General features: G+C 41.0%; 1 protein-coding gene across 1 annotated transcript in view; it reads right to left on the reverse strand.

Moving 5' to 3' along the window:
- Positions 1-11,697: 11,697 nt before the first annotated feature.
- Positions 11,698-26,026, reverse strand: part of LOC119648920 (titin homolog) — an 82,743-nt gene continuing 68,414 nt past the window's right edge. Inside the window, exons 4-8 of the mRNA XM_038050829.1 lie at positions 20,585-20,782; positions 20,414-20,520; positions 20,199-20,346; positions 13,125-19,722; positions 11,698-13,039 (exon numbers count right to left, since the gene is read on the reverse strand). Of these exons, the coding sequence (XP_037906757.1) occupies positions 12,940-13,039; positions 13,125-19,722; positions 20,199-20,346; positions 20,414-20,520; positions 20,585-20,782 (7,151 nt within the window). The 3' untranslated portion in view covers positions 11,698-12,939. The remainder of the gene's footprint in view (positions 13,040-13,124; positions 19,723-20,198; positions 20,347-20,413; positions 20,521-20,584; positions 20,783-26,026) is intronic.

Below are 26,026 nucleotides of genomic sequence, written 5' to 3' on the forward strand. Positions count from 1 at the left end.
CATCAAGGATTTTCATTTTCTGGTTTCATCATCCAATATCTGTCGTTATTTACGGATAACTTCATATGTTTATAAAATTAACCATGTTCTAGACAAGTCACAAAGCCTGCGGATGAACTTCAATTGCCATAAAAGAAATTCAGCGTCGACTTCTGCTAAAAGGCTTCAACATAAGTATGTTAATGATGCACAATGGTTTGGCGTTTTCTATTATAATCAATGCCCCTTGCCAAGAAGGATTACCCTTAGGGAATGGATAACTTCCAAGCTATGCATGGATAACTTTCTAGTTAGCCATCAAACTGTTGGCAGTACAAGTCAGGCCCGAAAGTTCTTATTTGACTGACCCTGACGAATAAAATAGAAACCACACTGATGCGTTTTCTGATATCTTAAAAACTCGATGGCATACGCTTCTCGGAGCTCGATAGTACACGGACTTAGGATCGTATACACTGTTGCAAGAGGAAAGTCCACTTCTCGTTTTTATTCGAAAGGTGGACTCCCGCTTCATAACTCTGTTTTGTTTTTGAGCCAGACGGTGTAGAAGACGTCAGTATATCCTGACATGCATTCTTCTGGTTTGTCCCAGTTTTCAAGATAACTTCATATCGTCTACCAGGCAGATGTATAGGGATCCGAGTATCAGAAGCCATTGTGCAAACTGACTTCAGTTCCCCCAAGAACTCTTTGCAGTGGGGTTATATTGCAGTGAATGCTGACTTGTTTCATCTTAACCCGCTACTCTATGGATGCATAGGCTGAAACTTCAGCCTAATGATAGCAATTTGTATCTACCTTACTACATGAGTCTTAAAACCTCATTTCGAGCCAAAGGTACCGTCCTTGAAAGTCTCCTCCAGCCCCAGCTGTGAGAGCTCCGAGTAAATGAACTTCTTATCTAGAATAACTCCCAGATATTTTATTTCTTCGGAGGGTTGTACCCCTCATTTCTGGAAAGTAAAGACCATTCAGTTCTCTTCTTTCTTTTAGTGATACGATTGTGGATTTATATGGATTTGCTAAATGGCCATGGCTGAGCTACCAATTGTCAACCAAATCAACGGCGCGTTGTACGTTTCTGCAAACTGTGAGATCTCAACTAGCAGGTAGCACAGCTGCATTATCCGCATGAACTTGGGTATTTATTGGGATATTTTGCGGGTCACATAGTAGTGAATCAATAAACATGATCAACAGAAGTGACGATAGGATACCCACTTCAGCGATCAACATCCACTTCAGCATATAGCAATCTCTGCATTAGCTTAGAATAGATTCATTTAATTAGAAAGTTTTTGGAGCGGCGTATAGTCAAAGGCCCCTTTACTGTTCACGAACATCCCCATCGCGTATTCGCCCTTCAGAGTTGCGTCCTCTATGAAACTAAAGAATAACGAACAGACTTACCGGATTTCTACACTGGTAAGCAAGTTGGTTTTCATTTATTGCGTGCGAACTTAGAGCTTTCTCACGAATGTGACCCTCCGCCAGTCTCTTCAGACATTTCAACGAGAATGATGTTCATCTCACCTGCATGAAGTTTTTTGGATTTGAATATTTATCTTTCCTAGACTTAGGTATAAACACTATCTTAACCTTCTACTAAAAAGTAGGTACATAGCCCAAAGTAAAACTTTCTAGACAAACATTTCTTAGAAGTTGCTTTAAGCGCTCTATACCCCCCTTAAGCATTACTCGATAGATGCTATGAAGTGTTCAAAAGACATTATAGCAACTATCAATTGAAGTTTATTATACCGCTCTTGCGGGGTTCTAGTTAGCAAACAAGTCAGGAAACCGGAAGCTAGACGCTTCAGGTATGAAAGGTTTTGTGTATTCTTTTATAAAGAGATTTGGGTGTGCATTTGTCCCATTAGCATGTAGCACGTAAAATATGCATATACATATTATGTGAAAATAGCCACTTTCAAGTGATATTGACATTCATAGTCTCGAATTTGCAGACAAGCGACAGCTTTGACCTAGTATTACTTTGTTGGTAATAGTGCGATTTTCACCAAATTTGGCAAGATCATGCTCTATGTTGTAGCCTATATAGTTGCAAAATTTTGTGATTCTAGGGTGAACTTAAGGGGGGTTTTCCTGTCAATTACTAAAAATTATAGTAATGTACTATTATTTACTTTATTTGAACAGGTATCGGTATGATGGGTATTTCGAAGCCTAGGCACCATATAGTGACAGCCCCTTGATTTTTTTCAGATTTTTCGGTTGGGTAGTTTCTGAGAATGGGTTCGTTAAAAAAATGACCACTTTCAACCCCCCGCACCCCCCACCTTTTCAACAAATGTCAAAACTAAGACTGGCATCGAAAAGTACTCATCGAGACCTTTAATTTGATACCCCACATGACTATATTTGATGAAAAAAAAATTTACACCCTCCCTTTGCATGTATGGGGACCCCCCTTAAATTCGTCGTAAAAGGATGTAACTCACTATATGCGTGAACGTTGACAGTTCCCACCTTTTTACCAAATTTGGTGCCAATCGCTACAATCGTCTCCGAGAAAAATGCGTGTGACGGACAGACAGACAGACAGACAGACAGAAGCTTCGTCCTACAGGCCGATATGCCTTCTAAATAATACTGGCAAACTATTCGAACGAGTAATCTATAACAGATTAATTCGAATTGCCGAAAAGGATGGCGGTCTCTCCGAAAATCAGTTCGGTTTTCGAAAGGGGAGGTCTACAACGGATGCACTTGTCCTAGTAGCAAACATAGCTAAGACCGCACTTGACGAGGGCAAATGTTGTGCAGTGATTACACTTGATGTGAAGAATGCCTTCAATTCCGCTAGATGGAGCAAGATACTTGAGTCCCTAATTAACTTAGGCGTGGCGAAGTACCTGGTGCGTATTGTTGCCGACTTCCTAATCGATAGGACTCTGTGCTGCGAATCAGATGAAGGAATGAAATCCTACCAAACGACATGTGGAGTTCCGCAAGGGTCTGTCCTAGGGCCACTCTTGTGGATTATTATGTATAACGGGGTACTGACCCTAGACCTTCCAACTGGTGTGGCCTCCATTGGTTTCGCGGACGATATTGGTGTGACGGTTGTTGCACGCCTTCTCGAGGAAGTCGAGCTCTATGCAAATGAAGCAGTCTATGAGATTAAATCCTGGTTAGAGAATGCTGGTCTACAGCTCGCAGAGCATAAGACGGAAGTAGTACTTATTACCAAGCGGAGAAAGTGCACTTCCATGAAGATCAAAGTTGGAATGCAAACAATTTATTCCAAGCCTGCACTTAAGTACTTAGGTGTAATGATTGACCAGAGGTTGAATTTCAGATTGCATGTGGAGGGTGCAGCAACCAAGGCATATAACATCGGAGCGCTGGTTGCGAGAATGCTACCAAATATAGGTGGCCCAAGGCCGAGCCGTCGACTGCTTATTTCAAGGGTGGTCAGTTCGATCCTACTGTATGCAGCCCCAGTATGGGCAGATGCACTGGAAAATATAATAAATAAAAGAAAGATTGGAGCTGCGTATCGCATAAGTGTGCTCCGAACATGTTGCGCTTACAGAACAATTTCTAATGAAGCAGCTTGCGTGATAGCAGGAATGATCCCGATTGAGATTCTGGCGAAAGAAATACAACGACTTTACGATCGAACGTACCTCACCGGAGAATCTCCTGCCCGTCGGCGACAGTTCGCACGAGCTGAAACTGTCGCGGAATGGCAAGAGAAGTGGGACGAGTCAGAAAAAGGCCGTTGGACTCACAAAATCATATGGGATATCCGGAAATGGATCGAGCGACCTCACGGCGAAGTAGGTTTCGACCTAACTCAATTCTTGAGCGGACACGGAGGCTATCGAGCATATCTGTACCGATTTGGGCGCGATGATTCGCCATATTGCCCACAGTGTGTAAACATTCCAGAGGACGCAGAACACGTCTTTTTTCACTGCCCCAGATTCGAAACTCAAAGGGCTACATTAGAAGCTACAACCGGGGAGCACTTTACACCCGAAAATATCATGGAGCTTATGGTGAAAGCCAAGGGGATATGGACCGAAGTAGAAAAAGTGATTACAGCCATCGGAAAGAAGCTTAGGCAGGAGGAAGTCATCCGAAAGAATGAACGCGAGAGGAACACGAATGTTGACATGAGCGCAGAATAAATTCTGATCCAGCCCCGCGACGTAATACCAAATGGGAGTCCCGCGGGGAGAGTGGAAGGAGAAGGAGGTGGTTTTAGTGGGTAAGAGTCCCACATAACCGTGTGGCAGGAGCCTGCGGTAGCTTTTGAAGCTTTCCACCTTCCATCGGGGGAAAAAAAAAAAAAAAAAAAAAAAAAAAAGACAGACAGACAGACAGACAGACAGACGGACAGACAGACAGACAGTAAACCGATTTTAATAAGGTTTTGTTTTACAAACAAAACCTTAAAAACCGCCGATCTTCTCCCTTGCCCTTCTCCCATCTCTTTTCGTCGATGGTGTACTTCCCACAGAGTTTGTACAGACTGAACTCTGGGGTTTGTGTTTCATCCGGTTTTCTAAAAGAGTACAACTTTGCCGACTCATCCCTTTGAGGGATTCAGAAGTCGTCTGGTTGATTTTTTGAGTTTTTAGAGTTCTCATTTTTGCAACTTTTGGCTCGAGGAAAGGGACAAGCCTGTTCAAATCACCCTAAGAGTGTGAGATTCAGAGTGTCCAATTGATTTACTATCGGGAAAAGAGTCCTTATTTGCCTATGGAGCTGAAATTTGTTGGCAAGCAAATTAGTGAACTTCGCTCAATCGTTTTCCGCACGATTCCGTCTTTGTATTACAGTTTGTTCCTTTGTAATAGTCAGATTGAATTCGAATTTTTGGCGGTTTGACAGTGAGACATTGTCTAGCCCCTACTAGTTTCAACTCAATTACAACAACTTTGTTTTGTAGTAGTACTTCACATTTTGTGCCCCCCACAGGGGCACCCTACGTTTGCAGTCTTAAGACCAGCTGGAGTGATGGAATCAAACAGCTTCTTTTCTCCAGAATTGTGTTTCCTACTCCCCAGACAACTCTGTTGAGCGTTCGCATCAAACCTATTAAAACTTCAAGATCATTTGATTCTGCATATACTTCCAGACCCCTTAGCTTTTGCGTCGAAGAAGGATACAAAGAATAAGTAGAGACAACTGTTGCCATTGATCTGGTATTGTAAAATGACCTCAACCAGGTCCTAGGAATTATCTCAGCATATTGCTTCTAACAAATTTGCCATCAGGGCACAGGTACTCGGTTTTGAGAATCTGTCGACATAAGAAGATTCTAGCCCCTATGCTGATCCAACCCATGGTTCTTGGACTAGAACATATAAGGACAGTTCTGTAACTTTGTCAATTTTGCTGACAGTAGAATAGTAAAGGCTTGCATGCTGCAAGTTAATGTAACCAACCTTTATGTTTGTAGGCATAAATGTAGTCTAGTTTAAAAACAACAGCTAACTGCGGATTTTGCGTCATAGTATTAGTCACCGGGGTTACAAGCTGTCCCTCAATTTCCACTGAAAGTTCCGCTTCCTTGCGTCCGATTTGTGTCAACATTGACATATCTGGTGGTGCAGTGACGACCATGTTCTCATTTTCAAATAGACAAACATTCTTTCTTTTGCTTTTTCTGGTGGAGGCAGAAGAGACGATTTTCAAAGGCAAGGTTTAACCTGCAGTCCCTTTTTCTTTGCGGCTGAAATTGCCGAGCTCTTCCGCTTTCCGCGGGAATTAGGAAACAGCAGCACCGGCCGTAGTCGGGGGTCCAGCTTCTTTTATTGCGGGAGTTATTGTATTCTTCTTTTTGGCTGAGTGCGCCGTAGACACTAAGTTCAGGTTTTCCACTGGAATAGAAAGCATATTTAACACAGGTTTCTTCTTTAGGGAACACGAATTTGAGGCGGACTCCAAAATCCGTGTCTCGGCTGCGCATGGATTCCAATTCTGCGGTTTTTTACGATTTCATCACCCTCAACGGCCCAACAACCGGTATCCGGTCTAGGCCTGCCTTAACAAGGAACTCCAGACATCTCGGTCCGGTCTACCAATTCGATATACATAAAAGCTGTCCGGCGTCCTGATCTACGCCATCGCTCCATCTCAGGCAGAGTCTGCCTCGCCTTCTTTTTCTACCATAGATATCGCCCTTATCGACTTTCATAGATTTCGTCTTTTCTCGAACGCGGTCAAGAGTTCGCAATCTTTCTTGCTAAGAACCCAAGTCTCCGAGGAATACATGAGGACCAGCAAGATAATTATCTTGTATAGTAAGAGCTTTGACCCTATGGTGAGACGTTTCGAGCCGAACAGTTTTTGTAAGCTGAAATAGGCTCCATTTGCTGCCAACAACCGTGCGCGGATTTCATCATCGTAGCTGTTATCGGTTGTGATTTCCGACCCTAGATAGGAGAAATTAACAACTGTCTCAAAGTCGTAGTCTCCTATCTTTAATCTTCCCGTTTGACCAGTGCGGTTTGATGTTGTTGGTTGGTTTGTTTTTGGTGGTGACGTTGCCACCAAATACTCTGTTTTGCCTTCATAGGTGTGCAGCCGAAGATCTTGCTACACATGCCGCCTGCTCGATCTGGATGAAGGCAGTTTGTACGTCTCTTGGGGATGTTCTTCCCATGATGTCGATATCGTCCGCATAGGCCAGTAGTTGGTTGGACTTAAAGAGGATCGTACCCCTTGCATTTACCTCGGATTACTTTCTCGAGGGCCAGGTTAAAGAGGACGCATCATAGGGCATTCCTTGTCTTAGACCGTTGTTGATGTCGAAAGGTCTTGAGAGTGATCCTGTTGCTTTTATCTGACCTCGCAAATTGGTGAGGGTCAGCCTAGTCAGTGTTATCAATTTCGTCGGGATACCGAATTCTCTGATGGTCGTGTACAGTTTTACCCTGGCTATGGTATCATAGGCGGCTTTAAAATCGATGAAAAGATGGTGCAACTGATGTCCATATTCCAACAGTTTTTTCATCGCATGCCGCAGAGAGAAAATCTGATCTGTTGCTGATTTGCCTGGAGTGAAGCCTCTTTGGTATGGGCCAATGATGTTCTGAGCGTATGGGGCTATCCGGCTTAGCAAGATAGAGGAGAATATCTTATAGATACCTCTATAATTGTTCCCTTTTTATGTATGAGACAGATTTTGCCATTCGTTAGGCATTGATTTGCTGTCCCACACCTTAAGCATAAGTTCATGAATCACTTGATGTAATTGGTCGCCTCCATATTTAACCAATTCAGCTGTAATTCCATAAGCTCCTAGCAACCTATGATTTTTAAGCATTTTTAAGAATCGCACCGACTGTTTCTTCTATACTTGGTGATGGCAGTATTTGTCCATCGTCTTCAGTTGGCGGGACCTCCAACTCACCGATGTTCTGGTTGTTCAATAGTTCATCAAAGCACTCAACCTATCGCTTCAATATGCTCATTCTATCGGAAATCAGATTTTCTTCTTTGTCTCGGCGGGATGCACATCGAGGTGTATAAGGCTTCATCCTGTTGACTTGTTGGTAAAACTTCCGCGCCTGGTGCAGTTGCTCCCTGTACTTTTTGAGTTCACAGACCTATTGGTTCTTCCAGGCTTCCTTTTTCTGTCTGTGAAGTCGGTTCTCCGGTCGACGGAGTTCGTCATAAATCTCCGCGCGTGCCTCCGTTCTTTGAGAATGCAACATTACTCGGTATGCAGCATTCTTCCGTTCCGTTACTATGATAGCTTACATTCATCGTCAAACCAGCCGTTTCGACTCTTTTTGCGGTTGGGGGCTTAGTTTGTTTTTGGCCGTATTTATGATAACGTTCTTCAGGTGATTGATTGTGGAGATCACTTGTTGATGCTTCATCTCCAGGACCTCTGTTGACTGCGGTCATTACGCTATCCATTTCCCTCTTATAGGTGTTGCGGAGGGCTGTGTTGTAGATGGCTTCAGTGTTAACTCTCACCTGTTTGTCAGAGGGGATTCTGGGTGGTGTTGTTATTCGAGTTTGGAGCACCATACCAACGAGATAGTGGTCTGATGACAGGGAGGTGTTTTGTTGGTAGTCCGCCAGCGTGCTGTTGCGGGAGTCCAACACTCTGTGCGTAAACGCATTCACCTACCCTACTCCCAAAAAAAAAAACGAGATAGTGGTCGGAGTCTATATTGGCCCCCTTATATGTTCTGACATTCATCAACACGATTTAGCGATTTGGAGAGTTTAAATTCATGTTTTCTATATCATGTGTTTTGGATATTCATAGTGTAGTAGTTAGCCATTACAGACTACGCCATGATGAGAAGGTGGTATCTAAGGGAAGCAAGGAAGAGAAGAGATACTGACTATTTAGTTCGGCTAATCGAGAATTATCTTTCGGTAAGATTTCTTATGGTACGAGATGGATGAAACGAGTTAGGAGTACATTTTCTACGTGCACGCAGTCACGAACAAAAGACATGCAAAATGATATAGGATATGGAGAACATCATAGAAAAATATAGGAATCTATTGGAAAATTTTAAACTCCGACATCTATCACAAGAAGGAAAACGCCTGGAAGCTGATATAGTGAGTGAATCTAGGAGGCGGAAAAACCGCCGAAATGTGGAAGATTCCTTTGGAAATTCTTAAACGCAGATATCTTCGTTAATGTTGAGAATTTATAGAAAGCGGGTGAAATTTGAGAGCACCAGTTTAGAGGAGAAAAAGACTTGGAAAATGATGTGTAGATCAGAAAAATATCTGGGTGTAGATATTAGGGCCTGTGAGGCGGGAAATTTGTTGAAGAGTGAAGAGATGACATTCAGAAAGCTGATATCTCCTTTAATATTGAGAATTTTTAGAAAAGTAATTAAATCCGTGGACCACTAATTTAGAAGAAACAAGTCAGGAAACCGGAAGCTAGACGCTTCAGGTATGAAAGGTTTTGTGTATTCTTTTATAAAGAGATTTGGGTGTGCATTTGTCCCATTAGCATGTAGCACGTAAAATATGCATATACAGACCCTGTTCATTAAATTAGGACCACAATACTTTTTTCCGAAATTTGGTTTTCTTTCTTCCAAAGCTTATTACAGAAAATAGAGATAAAATAGAAAATGCTATTTTTAGATTCCCTATCTTATATATAATTCATTTAATTAAAAGGAATCTGACTTAAACATTAATACTTTGTGAAACTACCTCTAGTATCAATAACTGCCCTTATTCTGTCAGGCATACTTTCATAGCATCGATCTATCATTTGCTTGATTTCATCGTCATTTTCCCAGAAATCGGCAATTTTTAATTTTAAAACATCTAAACTTGAATTAGGAGAGGCGTAAACCTTAGCTTTTAATAGGCTCCAAACGTTCTCGATGGGGTTGAGGTCCGGGGAATAACCAGGCCACGCTAGAATCGGAATGTCACATCTTTTCAACATATTAATTGTAGATTTAGCACGATGACAAGGTGCACCATCTTGCATAAAGGTTGTTGAATGTCGGCAGCATCGCAGGTAATTAAAATGAGGGCACAAAATGTCGTCAATCAAAAACTGGTATTGGCAGGCATCCATTGTTCCCTCTACAAAATATAGCGGTCCTGGTCCATCGGCTGAGATAAGGGACCATATCATCGCTGCTGGAGGGTGTTTGATAGTTCTTACGACGCAGTCTTCCTGATATCGCTCCGATGGTCTTCTGCGAACATACTGCAGCCTTTCTGTAACAGCTTCCAGCCTGCATTCGTCGCTAAAAGCTACCTAAATGGGGAGAAAAATATGTTTTGTTTTTTAAAAATATGCTTTTGGGGGATTAGGCGGTCATATATATTAAAATTATATCTTATTCACTTTTTTCCAGTCATCAACGGAATAGTGCCGATAACGCTTTGCAAACTCTAGCCTGGCTTTCTTCATTCCAGCGGTCAGCTTAGGCTTCTTTGCCTTCTCGACCGAAGATTGGCTTCGTAATGTCTTCTCCTTAAAGTCATTTGCGAAACATGTATCCCTTCCTCTTGGAGATCCTGATGTAAGCTCCTCAAGGAAGAAAAACGCTTTTCGCAAGCTTGATTAACAATTCTGCGGTCCGTTCGAGGCGTTGTTTTCCTTTTACGACCGCAATTTTGTCGTTTGTTTTCGACTTGTCCTTTTTTAGCCAAATTCGCCTGATTGATTCTGCTAACAGTTTGGTGAGAAACTTTCTCCCTTCTAGCGATATCTCGAAAGCTAAACATTTTCATCTCCAATAATGAAGTTATTGAACTTATTTTTTCAGAATTAATGTCTTTACGTTTACCCATTTTCGAATTTATATATATAATCCAAAGCACTTCTAAATGTTTATTCTTATCCGACTAAAACCACTTTCTTTTCTTTTAATTCACTTAACTTACTCTTTTTCACTTTTAACACACTCTTCTGTGGTTGAATGGTAATAAACTTTTAAATATCTGCCAAATAATGGGGAATTTACGTTGTACAAATAAGTTTAAATATATTTGTGAACATTTTGGATGACAAGCGAAAAGGAAGTTGGATGAAAAAAAGAGTCTTCGAAAAAAGGAAAAACGATATTAGAGACACTTGATAATTTTCTACTGCTTACAATCGTCACCCAAATAAGATAAAATTACCGTTATTAGAAAATCCCGTAATATTATAATGTCAGCGACAAAAATTTCGAAGAAATGTGAAAAAGTCGCTGTGGTCCTAATTTAATGAACAGGGGCTGTATTATGTGAAAATAGCCACTTTCAAGTGATATTGACATTCATAATCTCGAATTTGCAGACAAGCGACAGCTTTGACCTAGTATTACTTTGTTGGTAATAGTGCGATTTTCACCAAATTTGGCAAGATCATGCTCTATGTTGTAGCCTATATTGTTGCAAAATTTTGTGATTCTAGGGTGAACTTAAGGGGGGTTTTCCTGTCAATTACTAAAAATTATAGTAATGTACTATTATTTACTTTATTTGAACAGGTATCGGTATGATGGGTATTTCGAAGCCTAGGCACCATATAGTGACAGCCCCTTGATTTTTTTCAGATTTTTCGGTTGGGTAGTTTCTGAGAATGGGTTCGTTAAAAAAATGACCACTTTCAACCCCCCGCACCCCCCACCTTTTCAACAAATGTCAAAACTAAGACTGACATCGAAAAGTACTCATCGAGACCTTTAATTTGATACCCCACATGACTATATTTGATGAAAAAAAAATTTACACCCTCCCTTTGCATGTATGGGGACCCCCCTTAAATTCGTCGTAAAAGGATGTAACTCACTATATGCGTGAACGTTGACAGTTCCCACCTTTTTACCAAATTTGGTGCCAATCGCTACAATCGTCTCCGAGAAAAATGAGTGTGACGGACAGACAGACAGACAGACAGACAGACAGACAGACAGACGGACAGACAGACAGACAGTAAACCGATTTTAATAAGGTTTTGTTTTACAAACAAAACCTTAAAAAGAGTCTGCAAAATGTTCAAGTTGGGGAGTCTAATGGACACAAGTAAAACCATTCCCATTTTCAAATAATTTTTAGATAGTCAACCGCAAGGGGAAACAATAGTGTCGACATGCAGTTTCCTGACTACGAATGGTAATGATCTATGCCCGGTGCAGCCTGGCGCAGCGGCGTCTTTTAAGACTTCCCCTCCTCATTATAGTCTTACCATATTGTTTAATTCAATAAAAAACTGCGAAGTACATTTTTATAAAAAATTTATTTATTTGTATAAAAGGGCACTTACAAACTTAATTGGTTGATCTAGATACTTGTATGTGTGTAAATACACGGGCATACACCATATGAATAGAACCTTGACGCCAAGGTCTCATTGGTGTACGCCTCTGTGCCATTCATCGCAAGGATTATTACAAAAAGTAGTAGTTCTTGTTGAGTTCTTTTTCAAAAATACGTTTTCTCATGTATCCATATTTGAGTCTGTAATATACCTTTTATATAAATATGAGCGTTGATATTACTATTTATTCATTTTATTATATTAATTAAAAAATAAAAATTTAAAAATTCTTAAATAAAATATTACGTTGCCCTTCATCCTAAGGCTCAAGTGACCGAAATATACATTTAATTAATATAATTATCATTTATTACTACCTTTACTCAACGTTTACACACTATCTCTATATACTTTCGTGTTTTTCTCCTCTTATTTAACTTTTATCATTAGTAAAAAAGTAGAAAAGTTATTGGCAATATTATTCAATTTTTTTATAATTTATTTGATAGATTTCAGTCAGTCGAGCAGTGGGACAAATTCGTCTCATCGAGTATAATCAACTAAGCTAAGTGATTAAACGCACTAGTTATAAAATAATGTATACCTAGCATTACACGATTGTAGTACATTACGCCAACCATCACAAGTGTAATTATCCTTTAAAAATATATGAGAAGTAGCGAAGGATTCGTGGAAAGGACTACATCGAGAGGGTACGAGTCACCGAATGCATGAAGGATGTTTCGAGTTGGAAAATGTGATAATGAGTTCGCGTAGGGAGTTTAAATATAATCGTTAGGATGGATGATAACTGGTGCGTTTAATGGTTCTTGTTTATAATTTGTTGCGTTTTAGACTAATATTCAGTTATTGGAAATTGAGCTGAAGTCTGAAGTAATCTACTGCACCTACACTAGGTATAAAGCACAATATCACTGAATTTCTGTTTTCTTCTCTACAAAGCATATCCATAATTAGACACTCATTGCTTATACGTTTACATTGATTAGACAATCTAGTTATTTTATGAACATGTAGGTTTAAGATTGATTCCAGCGTACTTCTCGTCTCTCATGTTTAAAAACGAAAATAAATTTATAATTTGGCACCCTTAAAGTTAAAAATGATGATTTTGCCACATAAGTGTATGTCTTTTGTCCTCAGCTTCGATGTGCATTTCATGGAATATCCGTTTAGGCTGTTCACCTCCGACGAGAGGCGACCACAGCTATCATTTGTCGTAGCATGGGCTCGGGTGTGCACACTTTCGGTTCACATTTCATCTGCCCATCTCCGCCACAACTAAAATAAATAAATTGGAATTTAAAATTGTATTTTGATCGACGCAATTGGACGCAATATTTGAGGAATTAGAAACTATACTTACGAGCATTGAATGCAAGGTCCACTAGCCGAGTCGATAGCTTCTCCAACCTTGTACGATTGACCACCAATGTAGCAGCCGGTCCTCTTAATCAGTTCACTAGGACGGTGTTGTGCGAGAGGTGGGACAGTGGTTGTGGTTGTTGTTGTTGTGGTTAAATTAAGTACTCCGCCCATTAAAACAGGACATTCATATCGTGGACAACAGAAACCAGAAATAGGTTCTTCATGGCAGCCCGAAATTGGTGGTGGACATGACTGTTGCAAACAGATGATATCACTTCGGAAGCAGAAGCAGAAATCGCATGGATCATCTCGAGGAATTTGTTGAGCAGATACAAAGAGTTTGCCTCCATATCGGCAAGTTCCTGGTCCAAAGGCGCTTGGGTCCTCTTCTTCTGTATAGTCCTCATCACCACCGAATGATGGGTAATGACCTGGGAGTGGTCCAAAGTCTGGTTCAGTTGGTTGACTGTCTGTTCCAGGCACTCCAAAGTGGCCGCTTCCTGGGTGACCGTGTGCTGGATGGCTTCCGTGATCAAAGCCATCGTGGGTTTCTCCGCTGGTTGGATAATGCGGTTTGTGTGGATGGTGCGGGTGGCTTGAATGCGTAGTCTGAGGTTCATGTGTGATACTTTCTTGTTCTTGAGGATGTTCTGGTGCAGCGGCATCAATTGCGCCGTGATGTTCTGTTTTATTCAGACTCTCATAAGCTTCGGTTGTTTGGCTCAAACCGTCAGTTGAGATATCCTTGTGAGTTGCTTCTTCAATTGCTAGACTAGATTCTGTTTTGTGTTCTTCAACATCAGGCTTAATTGTGGGTGCTTGTTCAGTTGCAAGGTGGTCTTTAATGTGATGTTGATCGGCTTCTTCTTCTGGTTTGGCACTTTCATCAGATTCTTGGGCGACGGGGTGTGCTTCTTCAAGAATGGCTTGTTCCGTTGAAATTTTCTCGTCGGCTACTGACTGCACTGTCGTTGATTCGCCTAAACCAGATTCTTGGCCAATAGCAGGTTGTTTAATTTTATTTAAGTCTTCATCAATAAGAGCTGGTTTTGCAGCCTCTTCTGCTGTTGAGGAAGATAATGTTGTGCTTTCGGAGATTTCGCCCTTAAGCGTATCATCTAATTCAGATCCAGACTCTGGAAGAGATCCTTGAGAAGCAGCATCTTCGGCATGAGTTTCGGGAAGTTGTTCCGATTCAGTATGGCTTTCTGGAAGGTGGGCCAATTCTGTTTGACTTTCAGGAAGATGTTCTTCTTCTGGATGGCCTTCTGGAAGACTTCCTAGTTCAACGTGACCCTCAGGCGCCTCTGCAGATTCTGTATGGCTTTCTGGGAGCTGTTCCAATTCGGGATGACTTTCAGGAAGATGCGCTGATTCGGTATGACTTTGTGGTAAATGTTCAGATTCGGTGTGACTTTCTGGCAAATGTTCTAATTCGGTTTGACTTTCTGGAAGATGTTCATATTCTGTATGGCCTTCTGGGAGATGTTCAGACTCTAGATGGCTTTCTGGGAGATGTACTGCTTCTTCTGGGCTCTGTGGAACCTGCTCTGATTCAGTATGGCTTTCTGGCTCAGCTCCTAAATGAGTTTCTGGTAGATGGCCTGTTTCTGTTTGGCTCTCTGGAAGTTGTTCTGATTCAGTGTGACTTTCAGGAAGGTGTTCCAATTCTGTGTGACTTTCTGGTAGATGTCCTGCTTCGGTTTGACTCTCAGGTAATTGACCTGGTTCGGGATGACTTTCAGGTGCTTCTTGTTTTGTTTCATCTGGAAGAGAAGCAGCAGGAGCTGGTGAACTTGTGACACCTTCTAAAAGTTGACCATCAGTGACATGTGCTTCAGGAGTGAGTTCTTCAGGTGATTCCGTAACATGTGATTGTGGGACGAGTTCTTCAGGTGATTCCGGCAAGCTGTCTGCTGGGATAGAAACAGGTCCTTCTGGGTGGGCTTCTTGTGAACTAGTCGTATGTTCTTCTGCAATTTGTACAGCTGGTGCAGATGTCTGTTCTTCAGGAATTTCTTGCTCTGGAGCAGCTGCGTGCTCTTCAGGAAGTGATCCATCTATAGCGTTAACGTTTTCTTCGGGAATTGGTTGTGAAGTTGGGACACTGTCAATTTCTTTCAGAGGTTCTTCCTGTGAAGCTGGAGTGTGTTCTTCGAGAGCAGGAACAAGCTCTTCTGATGCAGGTGTATGTTCCTCAAGAGCTGGTGCATGTTCTTCTGGTACAGGTGTATGTTCTTCTAGAGCAGGTGCATGTTCTTCTGATGCAGGAGTATGTTCCTCAATAGTTGGGGCATGTTCTTCTGTAACAGGTGTATGTTCCTCTAAAGCAGGTTCATGTTCTACTGGTGCAGGTGTTTGGTCTTCAATAGCTGGAGCATGTTCTTCTGACGCAGGTGTGTGTTCTTCTAGAGCTGGTACATGCTCTTCTAATGCAGGAGAATGTTCTTCAATAGCTGGAGCAGGTTGTTCTGATGCTGGTGTTTGTGCTTCTAAGGTTTGATCACCTGTAGCAATTGTGTGCTCTTCTGGGACATGCTCTGTAGGAAGATTTTCTTCTTGAGCTTGCTCAATTGGAGTACGATCGGTGGCAATATGTTCTTCTGGAAGTTGTTCCTTCTGTTCGTCAATTTTGATGGTGGCTTCTGTTTGCTCAATTAATCCTTCTTGTTTGTCGTCTGCTGAAACAGATCCCTCAGTGATATTTATGTCGCTGCCTAAGTGCTCGTCTTCTTTTTCTGGAATAACTGGCGATGGAGTTCCACTCTCTGCGGATTCAGATGGTTCACCTGTGTGTACTGCTTCAGATGGACCTGGATGTTCGCCTTGAATTTCTGTGGCGGTTTCTAGTGTCTCTCCTTGTTTGTCTGCTCCTGCTAATATTGAAGAAGTTGTTGTGAGATCTGACGCAATATCTTCTTTGCGTTCATCGTCGGATGGATGTTCACCTGTTTTATCAGGTTGTTCTGCAGATTGTCCAGGCTGTGTACTGGATTCACCTTCCGGCTTAATAGTTCCAACAATTTCTGTATGTTTTACTGGTAGTTCGGTTTGGTGTTCAGCATCTTCGATAATTTGGTTTATTGTTTCAGATGGAATAGTGGGTTCTGCCTCAGGAATTTGAACGCCTTCACTTTCAGCGGGTTGGCTTTCGGTAGGTTGACCTCCAGCGGCTAAACTGTCAGTAGATTGATCCACAGCGGGCTGACTTTCAGCGGGTTGACCTTCGGTGGGTAGGCTTTCAGCAGATTGACCTTCAGCGGGCTGACTTTCAGCAGGATGATCTCCAGCAGGTAGACGTTCAGTTGATTGACCGTCAGCGGGTAGGCTTTCAGTAGACTGACCTTCGCTAGGAAGGGTTTCATCGGTTTGGCCGGCCGCAGGTAGACTCTCAACAGATTGGCCTTCTGCGGGTTGACTTTCAGCAAGTTGGCCTTCACCAGGTTGAGTTTCAGTGGGTTGACTTTCGCTAGGTAAGCTTCCAGCAGGTTGACTTGCTTCAGGTAGACTTTCAGCAGATTGGCCTTCTGCGGGATGACTTTCAACGGGAAGACTTTCAGCAGGTTGACTTTCAACGAGTTCACCTTCAGAAAGTTGACTTTCAGTAGATTGGCCTTCAGCAAGTTGTTCCTCAGCAGGTTGACCTACAGCAATTTCTGGCTGGGCAGTTGTCTTTTCTTCAAAGTTGTCTACCATCATGCTGAATACATGATCTTTGTCGTCACTTGGATGATGGATGTTGATATCTTCTGGAACTTGACCATGTTCTAGTGGCTTTTCGGGTTCTTGTTGTTCCAATTCCTGGTCTTGTTTGTCAACAGAAGTTTCGGTTGAATGAGCGGCCTCTTCGATGCTAGGGGCAGGAGTTTCTGAAGGAAGTTCGCCTTGCATACTTGCCTGTTCTTTATCAATACTAGGTTCTGCTATTTCAGGCTTGGGCTCCTCTTGTCCTTCAGCAGGAAGTGGTTCTTTTTCCGCACTTTCTTGAGGCTTCTCTTCAAGTGATTGATCGATTGGTTTGTGAGTTTGTTCATCAATCGGAAGTTCTGGAGCAGCCGGTTTGCTTTCTTCAGTTTCTGGGGCAAGTGAAGCGTCGAGTTCTTCAGCTGGTTTTTCTAAAATTTTCTCAGTTGTTAATGGTTGTTCTTCCAATGGAGCATCGGTTGCTTTAAGAATATCTAAAACGGCTGACATAAGCTCATCGGTGGTCAATTCCTTATCTGAATCTGGTTGCTCTGGTTTAGCTTCTTCTGGTATTTGTGCAATATCAGGATGGATTTGCTCATCGCCCGAGCCCTCAAGGCGTTGGTCTTGTCCGCCTTGTTCTTGTGGTTCTTCTTGTCCGGCTAACTGCTCTGGGGATTCACTTGGGATAGCTCCAGCTTGATCCTTCTCTACAGATGGTGTTTGGGGCAGGAGTTCCTCGCCAGAGAGTTTGTCGTCAGTTGCATGTTCTTCAAGAGGTTTGTCACTTCCAGCCGGAGAAACAGTTGTAACATGGCTCATTGATTCAAGAGCTGGGCTAGGAGCGCTATCGGTAGTTTCAGGAATATCTTCAGGTCGAACATGTTTGCGATCTAAGTCAGCCTCTTGACTGCCAGCGATTTGGCCTTCTGTACTTTGTTCCTGTCCGGCTTGTTCAATTTCTTGTTCAACGATCTTTTCGGTCGTGCCGTGCTCCTTTTCAGCGTCTTGTTCTCCCGGAATAGGATAGTGGATCAATGGCGGCTTGCCTGTAGTTGGTTGTTGGAGACCTAAGTCCTCTGAATACGTTTCTGGTGTTTCAGGGCTAATTTCAGTAATGGGGGATTGAGAAATATCCTTTTCGGGTTCTTGATCGATAATGCTTTCACTAGATTCTGTATGTGATTCTGGTTTTGCTTCAGATTCTACGCCGATTGTAGGAAGATGGGCGCTTTCAGTCTGAGGAGAGTCTGTTGGTTGTGCAGATTCTGGTTCGAGGTTAGCATTTTCTTCATGACCTTCGGCTGGCTGTTCAGGGTGCAATTGCTCGCTGGCTTCAGTATGATCCGGATGAGCGCTTTCCTCTTTTTCGTCACTTCCAGCACCTTGTGGCAATCCTTGTTCTTGTTCGCCTTCAGGGATTTGTGGGCTCAATATTGCAGGGCTATCTGTGCTTTCTTGTTCTTGAATATGTGTGATAGGGGTTTGTTCGTCAGCACCTTGAAGGTTGGATTCAGTATGATCTGTGATTAGCCCTCCTTCTAGCGCTTGGCCACTTTCAGCATGTTGTTCTTCTACTTCTACTTGATCTTGAGCGCCCACTGTTTCAGATGGAACAATCTTGGTTGGCAATGGTTCGGAAAGTTCGTGTTCGGATTGTGATTCTCCTGGTTGAGCAGATTCTCCTGGAGCAAGTTCTCCTTCGATGTGGTCTTTCTTTTCGGAGTCTTCACCACCAACTGTAGCACTTTCTTCCTGTTCTAAGCTCAAAGAAGAAACAGTTGTGGCAGGTTTCTCTTCATCGATTGCTTGTTCGGTTGCATGGTCTTTAGTGGGTTCATCCTGCTCACATTCATATGTTGGACAGCAAGCGTCAGGATCGCTGCTTTCAACAACTCTGCAATTAGCTCCGAGAGCAACAACGCATTCAACTTTTCTGCATTTAATGATGCTACTAAGACAGATGCAGTGTTCATCGCACTTCGTAACGCTAGGAACTTCTGTGTTGTTCTTGTAGGTAACATTGTTGTATAGACAATCACCTTCGCCAGGAATAATTATTGGAACAATTTCATTTGGAGTGAGATAAGTACTTTCTAAACTATCTGTGGTTGGAGTCAATTCTTGTTCTATTCCTTGCTCCGATTTGATAGGTTGTTCCGTTGCAAGGTCTTCAACTGGACGTTGTGTGGAGTCGATTATATCTAATGGATGCTCGGCTTCATGGATGGGTTCACCCTCTTCCTCATGATGAGTTTGGGATTCAGGAAGTTGTGTTGTGGCTTCTTGAGCAAATTTAATGTTTCCAGTTGAAGAAATTGTTGTGCCTTCAGCACCTTCTTGGTTGGCTTCAGGTTCCGACGATTTAACAGTGCTAGTTTGAATTATGTCATCAATATGCTCTTGAAGTTGGACATCTTCTTCCGAAACAGTTTCATGCAATTTATGATGCAAATCTCCACTCGATTCAGTTGTTCCAGTTTCCTCGCCGCCCTCTTCCTGTGCACCTAGTGATGCTACGGTTGTAATCGCACCATCCACATGGGATGATTCTAAATCATGTTTCTCATCTAGGATGTTATGAATAATGTCATCATCTTGGCAAATATATGATTGTGGACAACACTCTCCTGCCGGTGGTGGCAAATATGTACAATTCTTTCCATTGGGATGCTCTATAGGTATGGCACATTCTTGTACAGCGCACACAATATCACCCTTCATACAGTAGCAATGTTCGCATGGTTTTGTGTCTGGGATTAGAGCACCATCAGCAAATGTTTCATCGTTATAGACACAACTGCTACTGTCCTTAATTGATGGCAACGTGGTCAAGATAAATCCTTCAGTTGGACGAACGGTAGTGTGGGAGTCTTCCAGGTACGGTCCGCCACTGATGATTGAATCGTGTTCTGTGTAAATAGAGTGGACAACGTTTAGTTTGGAATCTGTTCAAGGCGATGTAATTTGAATTTTAGGAATGGGAGGAATGAGTAGTGGGAACTATATATCCTGGAATCAGATTTTAATCCAGCGTATCATGGAACTGGATATGTGGACATGTTATTGAATTGATATGTTGGAATTGGTGGTGATTAATGGCTGTTTATTCTGAACACTTCAAAGTGCAGCCGATGTATGGTAGTGGCTGATATAACATATTGCAAGGAAAATTCGATGCAAACAAACTTGAGAAGATTATCTCGACATTGAAATTAACGATGCTAGTTTTTATAAGGAAAATGAGATGGAATTTTGTGTACCATAGTCTAAAGTAAAGAAATGACCTCGTGATTTATAATCTGTATAGTTAATAACGCGAGATTTAAAATGAAATATTGAAAAAATGACCAGGATCTTTTCTTTTATAAGTCATGAGACTACTTACCGCAATCATATCGAACAGGACAGCAGACACCGCGGTTATAAATTGGCTGACATCCATCAACATGTAGAGTACACTCTTGCATTAAACATGAAGTCCTATTGCGGATGCAGTAGCAAAGTTCGCATGGTTTGTGAGGGTTTGATGGTACCTTTGTGATAAAGAGACGTAAATAAGTTCCTATTATAATCTTTATTCTATTTTATTTTGAATCTTACTTGAGCTCCTTCGGGATAGAATTTGTTCTCGATGTAGCAGCCATATTTCTCAGCGAAGCCAATTTCATTCTTTGAATCGCTTTTGTGATCAACCAATTCTACTGGAACTTTAGTAAGAGATAAAAGATTGTTAGAATAGGTTCAGATTATAAATTTTAAGGGATTAGTTACCGTCAGGGCAAGTGATGATTGGGCAGCATTGGTCCTCGCGTTTCTCCACTACACAATCGTGACCTATTGGTTTGGTGAATGGACACACTCTTAGGTAGCACATCAACATTTGATTGTGGCATGTACAGTTGAGACATGGCTCGTTTGTTAGAATTCTGTCACCTTCGTTGTAATGGTTGTAATTGTAGTAACAAGTGCCTGTAATTGTTCAAATGAAAATTCAAATTAGGGATTTGTAATCGAAAAAAGGGTTTGTGCATTTAAGGTAACAATGTGGCTCAATAAACTTTTTCTGATATTTTTTGCCCTATTGAGTGATACACTAGTATCCTATAAGTGATGCTCATCTATGTCGATCTTTTTTTGGTTCAGTAACACGTTTAAGTGACTAACCAAAATTTACATATTCCAGTCATTTGATGATCTAACAGAACAAATGGCAGAGCCATCCATGAAATGTTAGAACGAAAACTCCGTTGTTCTGATATCATCAGAATTTTTCAACGACACTTCAGATATTACATCTTATGGAGACGTGGAAGCCGGATTCACTCAACGTCAACAAATTTCTTTTTCTTCCCCGTACCAAACACCATAAAAAGCGATAAGATCTCTTTGATAAATTTAATTGCATCATTATTCGGGGCTAATTTTCACCTCACTTCAATTATTGTCATTACTGGCTTAATCACACGATTTTCTGAATCATGCATCATTAGAACACAATCAGATCGGAATGATATCATACAGTACAGATTCCGTTCTAAGATGTCTAATGGACCACCTGGTCTCTGTCTGTTGCATGGGGCATCATTGAATTCCTACAAGGCCATTTTCAATTGATGTTTTGGGAGGCTGGATCCAACCGCATTTGTAAAAAGAGATAATAGATCAATTCAATAATAATTATTCTTCATGAGAGATGGATGTATTGATTTTTCTATAGATGATGGATATAATTGTTCGATAATAATTATTGGGTGGCATGACAATTGCGGTTGAACTTGCCGGTTCGAATGGTGAGAAAAATGTGTTATTAGCAATATTGTTGTCTTGTGAAAATTGATGGGTTGGATAGTCCCAGGTTCTATTAATCATAATCAACGTCATCAAAGGCGCCTCCTGCTTACTAGAATATCTATGAAGATTAATATTATCGAATTAGCATGTTCTGTGCCACGTTCTCTAAGGCGTAATATTAATATAAATTTGCATTTAATGATGTGGTTTCTTCTAAGAACTAACGGGACAAAATCTAAACCCACATATGTACGAATGTATTCTAATAACAATTTATCAGAATAATATACCATTTGGGTGTTGCAAATACATATCTGGCAAATTTTGGTGCAGTTGCGATGGTAATCATCGAAAAACCATTAGTCATTCTATAAAGTTCAATTATAATCGCCTTTACTTTCCCGACTTTCTTCTCTACAAAATCAAATTCAGTGGAAAGAAGTTTCTATTCACGAAATATCAGCTCCACCCAGAGGAAATCCCAATGGGATGCGAATGGTTTTTCTAGGAGCCTCGGAAACAATGAATAGAAATATACGAACACATTTGATGAGATAAAATCTTATTATAACAAGTTCTGATTGTGTGAAGATTTCTATGGAAAGGAACTTGCCTTTCTTGAAAAGTAATCGATAAAAGCAATTATATTTCTCATGCGATACTGTTTAGGATAAGATATTTTTAGGAATTTATACCTTTGTTGTGTGGAAAAATATTTTTCCTCAGAATTTTGCCAGATTTTCATATGTGATAATTCGTGGATGCGTATATGTTAGGGAGAATGAAAATGGCATTCATGCCATGTATATGTTATTGAAGAAGATAACTAAAGGATAAGGAATTGATTTTTTTCTTGTTAAGTTAAGTCAAAAATTGTGTGAAGATCATAAAATTGTGGCAGTGATCAAATCAGACCTGCGTTACACGAAGTGAGACATTGCAGAGACATTAAAGGTTACTGAAAAAGAGTTCACTTGCACCTAAAGAAGTTTGGAAACTTAAACAAGCTCGATACATGGATTCCTCATGAACTCAAAAAAGTTCATCGCCTATTGATCTCAGCGTCGGTTTGGACGCATCCCTTATCCAGAATCGTCCAAAGCTCGCCAATCGTAAAGGAGTTGTATTCCATCACGGCAATGCGAGATCCCCCATGTGATGAATTTGCTGCTTCACGTAACATATTGATTAAATGGAGAAAATTCATATGAAGAGGTAAATCAGCACCTTCTTCAGTTTTTTGCCAATAAGGACAGAACATAAGAAAAACACTACGAGGATTACCAAGGTCTGTTGAAATACAGAAAGTCGACAAACTGTAGAATCAAAACCTTGTAGTCTAAAAGTATAAAATTGCTACAGAGGTGACGTCCAATAGTATTTAATCAATAATTGATTAGGAAGAAACGCATCTTGAAGCCGAGTTCCATGAAACCTTTATCGTAGTCTAGAGAATTGACTGCAAATATGATCAACCTTCTATAAAAGGACAATTGGAAATGGCGATGCCGGAAGAAGAAAGTCCCAAGAATATGGTTATATTTAGATATCATTGAGTCGGAAGTTCCGTAAGCGTCCATTCGAATACTAAGAGGATGATTACTCATTACTTCATTGGAATCAGTCGCAAGTTTTCATGGAAAATTATGCTCGCTCAGCCCGAGATTACACGATCACAGATTGGATTAGGTAGGAAAGAAAAAGATCTCATCGCGAAAATAATACCAAGAAGACAAGTGAAGGAGGCAGCTCCAGCTTAAAATTCATAGTAATTATCTATTGAGTTATGCATCATCATCAGCCATATACCACAAAGAACCAAGTCGGGAAGCCGGAAGCTGGACGCTTCAGGTATGAAAGGTTTTGTGTATTTCTTTTATAAAAACATTTTTTTATGTTGTAAGTAGAGAGAGCGGAGCTGAAATAGTGTAGGCGTAGGTGTAGGTAGTGCCTGATTTATGATCAGAAATTGCGACTTGCCCGTTGTGCGAAAATAGTTTGTGCGTCTTATATTGTCATGAAGTCACTTGGATTGGAAAGTTTGTTGGAAACGCCAATGGATACTATACCTAGGAGACTAGAAACGGTTTCTAATTACTATATCCTACCTATAAGGACTTTGCGACCAATACTGTGTTACATGATTGGGTGATATCAGAAGACTAACTTTGCCGACTAGATTTGTGGCACCTTCAGCAAGATGTATGAAAGATTGATTCAGATGCTGTGCGTTTGTGGAGCAAAGTTTGAAATTTTGAAATGAAGGCCTGCGAAGACAATGGCCTCTAGTTTCGCATAAAAGTACTATTCAAGGGATAGGCTCCCTGCAGAACAATTCGCGTCTGTGTATATGAGCTTGGGTAATTGGTAATTTAATATTAAACACAATAATCCTAATATTCGCCTTTGGATGCCAGTAGGTTGATGAGTGTCTTGAACATGGCTATGAATTACCAGGATTATTCAGTGAACGATTTGAGGTTTTGTATGGTTTGGGTCCACTTGCAAGCAATTAACAGAGATAAGTACTCGCAACCCGAATTAATGTTGGCTTGAAAGCAGAAGAAAATATAGCGGCAAGTAGGGGGCAAACTGTTAGTGTCGGAAGTACCGAAACTAGTGTTGAAGCACTTGCGTCTGAAATTTTGTCAAAATTTCTACGCAAACATATCAATATTAACTTTTAAAAGGTTAGGTGTGCTTCTGTCGAAGGCGTTGGGTGGCATAACTGAAAAAAGCGAACTAATAATTTTTGAAAGCAACCACTGATTCCCGAATTGCAGTATTTACGAAATAAAGATTATTTTACCCAAAGGAGAGTTTGCTCGTATAGTAGAATATTTTTCATCTGAGAGAAATTGTTTAACCTATTCACGAGTAAGTGAGCCAAACTCTCGAATTCGAATATCCCGCCAATTGTGTGGCAAAAAGGACAACATTTTTAGAAAAAAATTTCTCTTTTAACAGAGTAATAATCTGAATTCAGCGTTTTCTTTAGATCGAGTTCGTGACTTTTCATCGGTCATAGGCGTGTTCCGGGTGGAGTCGAGAGACTCCCAAACTACCATTTACCCTATCAGTCCATCGTTGTTTTAGTCGTCCTCTGGTCCGTTTTCTGGACTACAAGACCATATCATTGTAAACGACTATATCGTAATTTCTTCATGATGGGCATAACATCATATTGAGAAACGATGCCTACATTACTGAGCAGTAATTTGGATTATTAATTATAATATTTGAGAGTACGCAGGACCATAATCATCAGGTTGGGCACTGAATGCATTCTTAACGAAACTGAGGGACATTGCTCCATTATTGTGTACAGAACCATGCGTGGGATAATTGTCTTATTTCAAATAGGAAGTACTTCTCTTGTTCCGCAACAATTATGCTGGGAATTTAATTAATTACAGAATATGTTCAGTTTACTAGGCAGCGGTTGGTGAAATGGCCAAACTAAAAACGAAATACTAAGGCCGAATGGTATGTATACCTCTTCATATAACATTTTATTGCCCAATTAGGTAAATGTCCTCTGTTCATTGCTCTGTGGACTACAGGACATACACAATTTTTTTTCTTATTGTTCTCTTTTTCCTCATTCATTTTTTCCATCCGTTCCTTAGCTTCATTTTCATTACTACCACAATTAATATTGTGCAATTGACAAGGCTACTGTAGCGGGGCAAGCAGAAAGCCAACACAAACATCGGCAACGCAATAAGGATTCAAGCCAGGGGCACGACATTTCAGAGATTGCGCTCAAATACAACAACCGCACCATTCGACAATTATACAAAAATCTAACAATTTTTAGAAAAGCTTAAGTTTAAACACTCTTAAGGGCAACAGTGGGGCATACTAGCCCAAAACGACGCATTGCCCTGATAGAGAACGTGCATACCCCAGCGAAGTAATGAAAAATGTTCACCATAATCGAATCTGGGCTTACTAAAATTGTAAAATGTGCCTTGTTATAAGCAGATATAAGGCAAATGCAGTATCGACTTAAATGAAGCTAAATTAAATCCAACTAACAGGGTCGTAGGGAGAGATGAAAATTGTGCTGGCCTCCTCAAAATTGCACAACCAATCCGATTTTATTAAAGTCTCTCTATTTGAGGCCCCGAGGAAACTCAAGGCATTGGGCGAATCACCTTCTTTCTTTCGTCCCTTTCAGATGAGCATGCGAATTAAGAATATTGCGATTAATCATCCCTTCAGATTGTTACACGAAGAATAAAACCACCCAAGGGCTAAAATCCAATCCAAATATGTACCCCTGACAATTAACTGAAGGATGGAATTTTATTTGATATATGACTTAAGGCTCTACAGTTAGCATTTGAAAATAAGAGAAAGTGTGTTCTGAGAAGGTCTCAAATTTAATATCGTCCCTGCTTAAGCGAATCATCCATT

This window comes from Hermetia illucens, chromosome 1 (assembly GCF_905115235.1).
Source record: "Hermetia illucens chromosome 1, iHerIll2.2.curated.20191125, whole genome shotgun sequence".
Taxonomy (NCBI): Eukaryota; Metazoa; Arthropoda; class Insecta; order Diptera; family Stratiomyidae; genus Hermetia; species Hermetia illucens.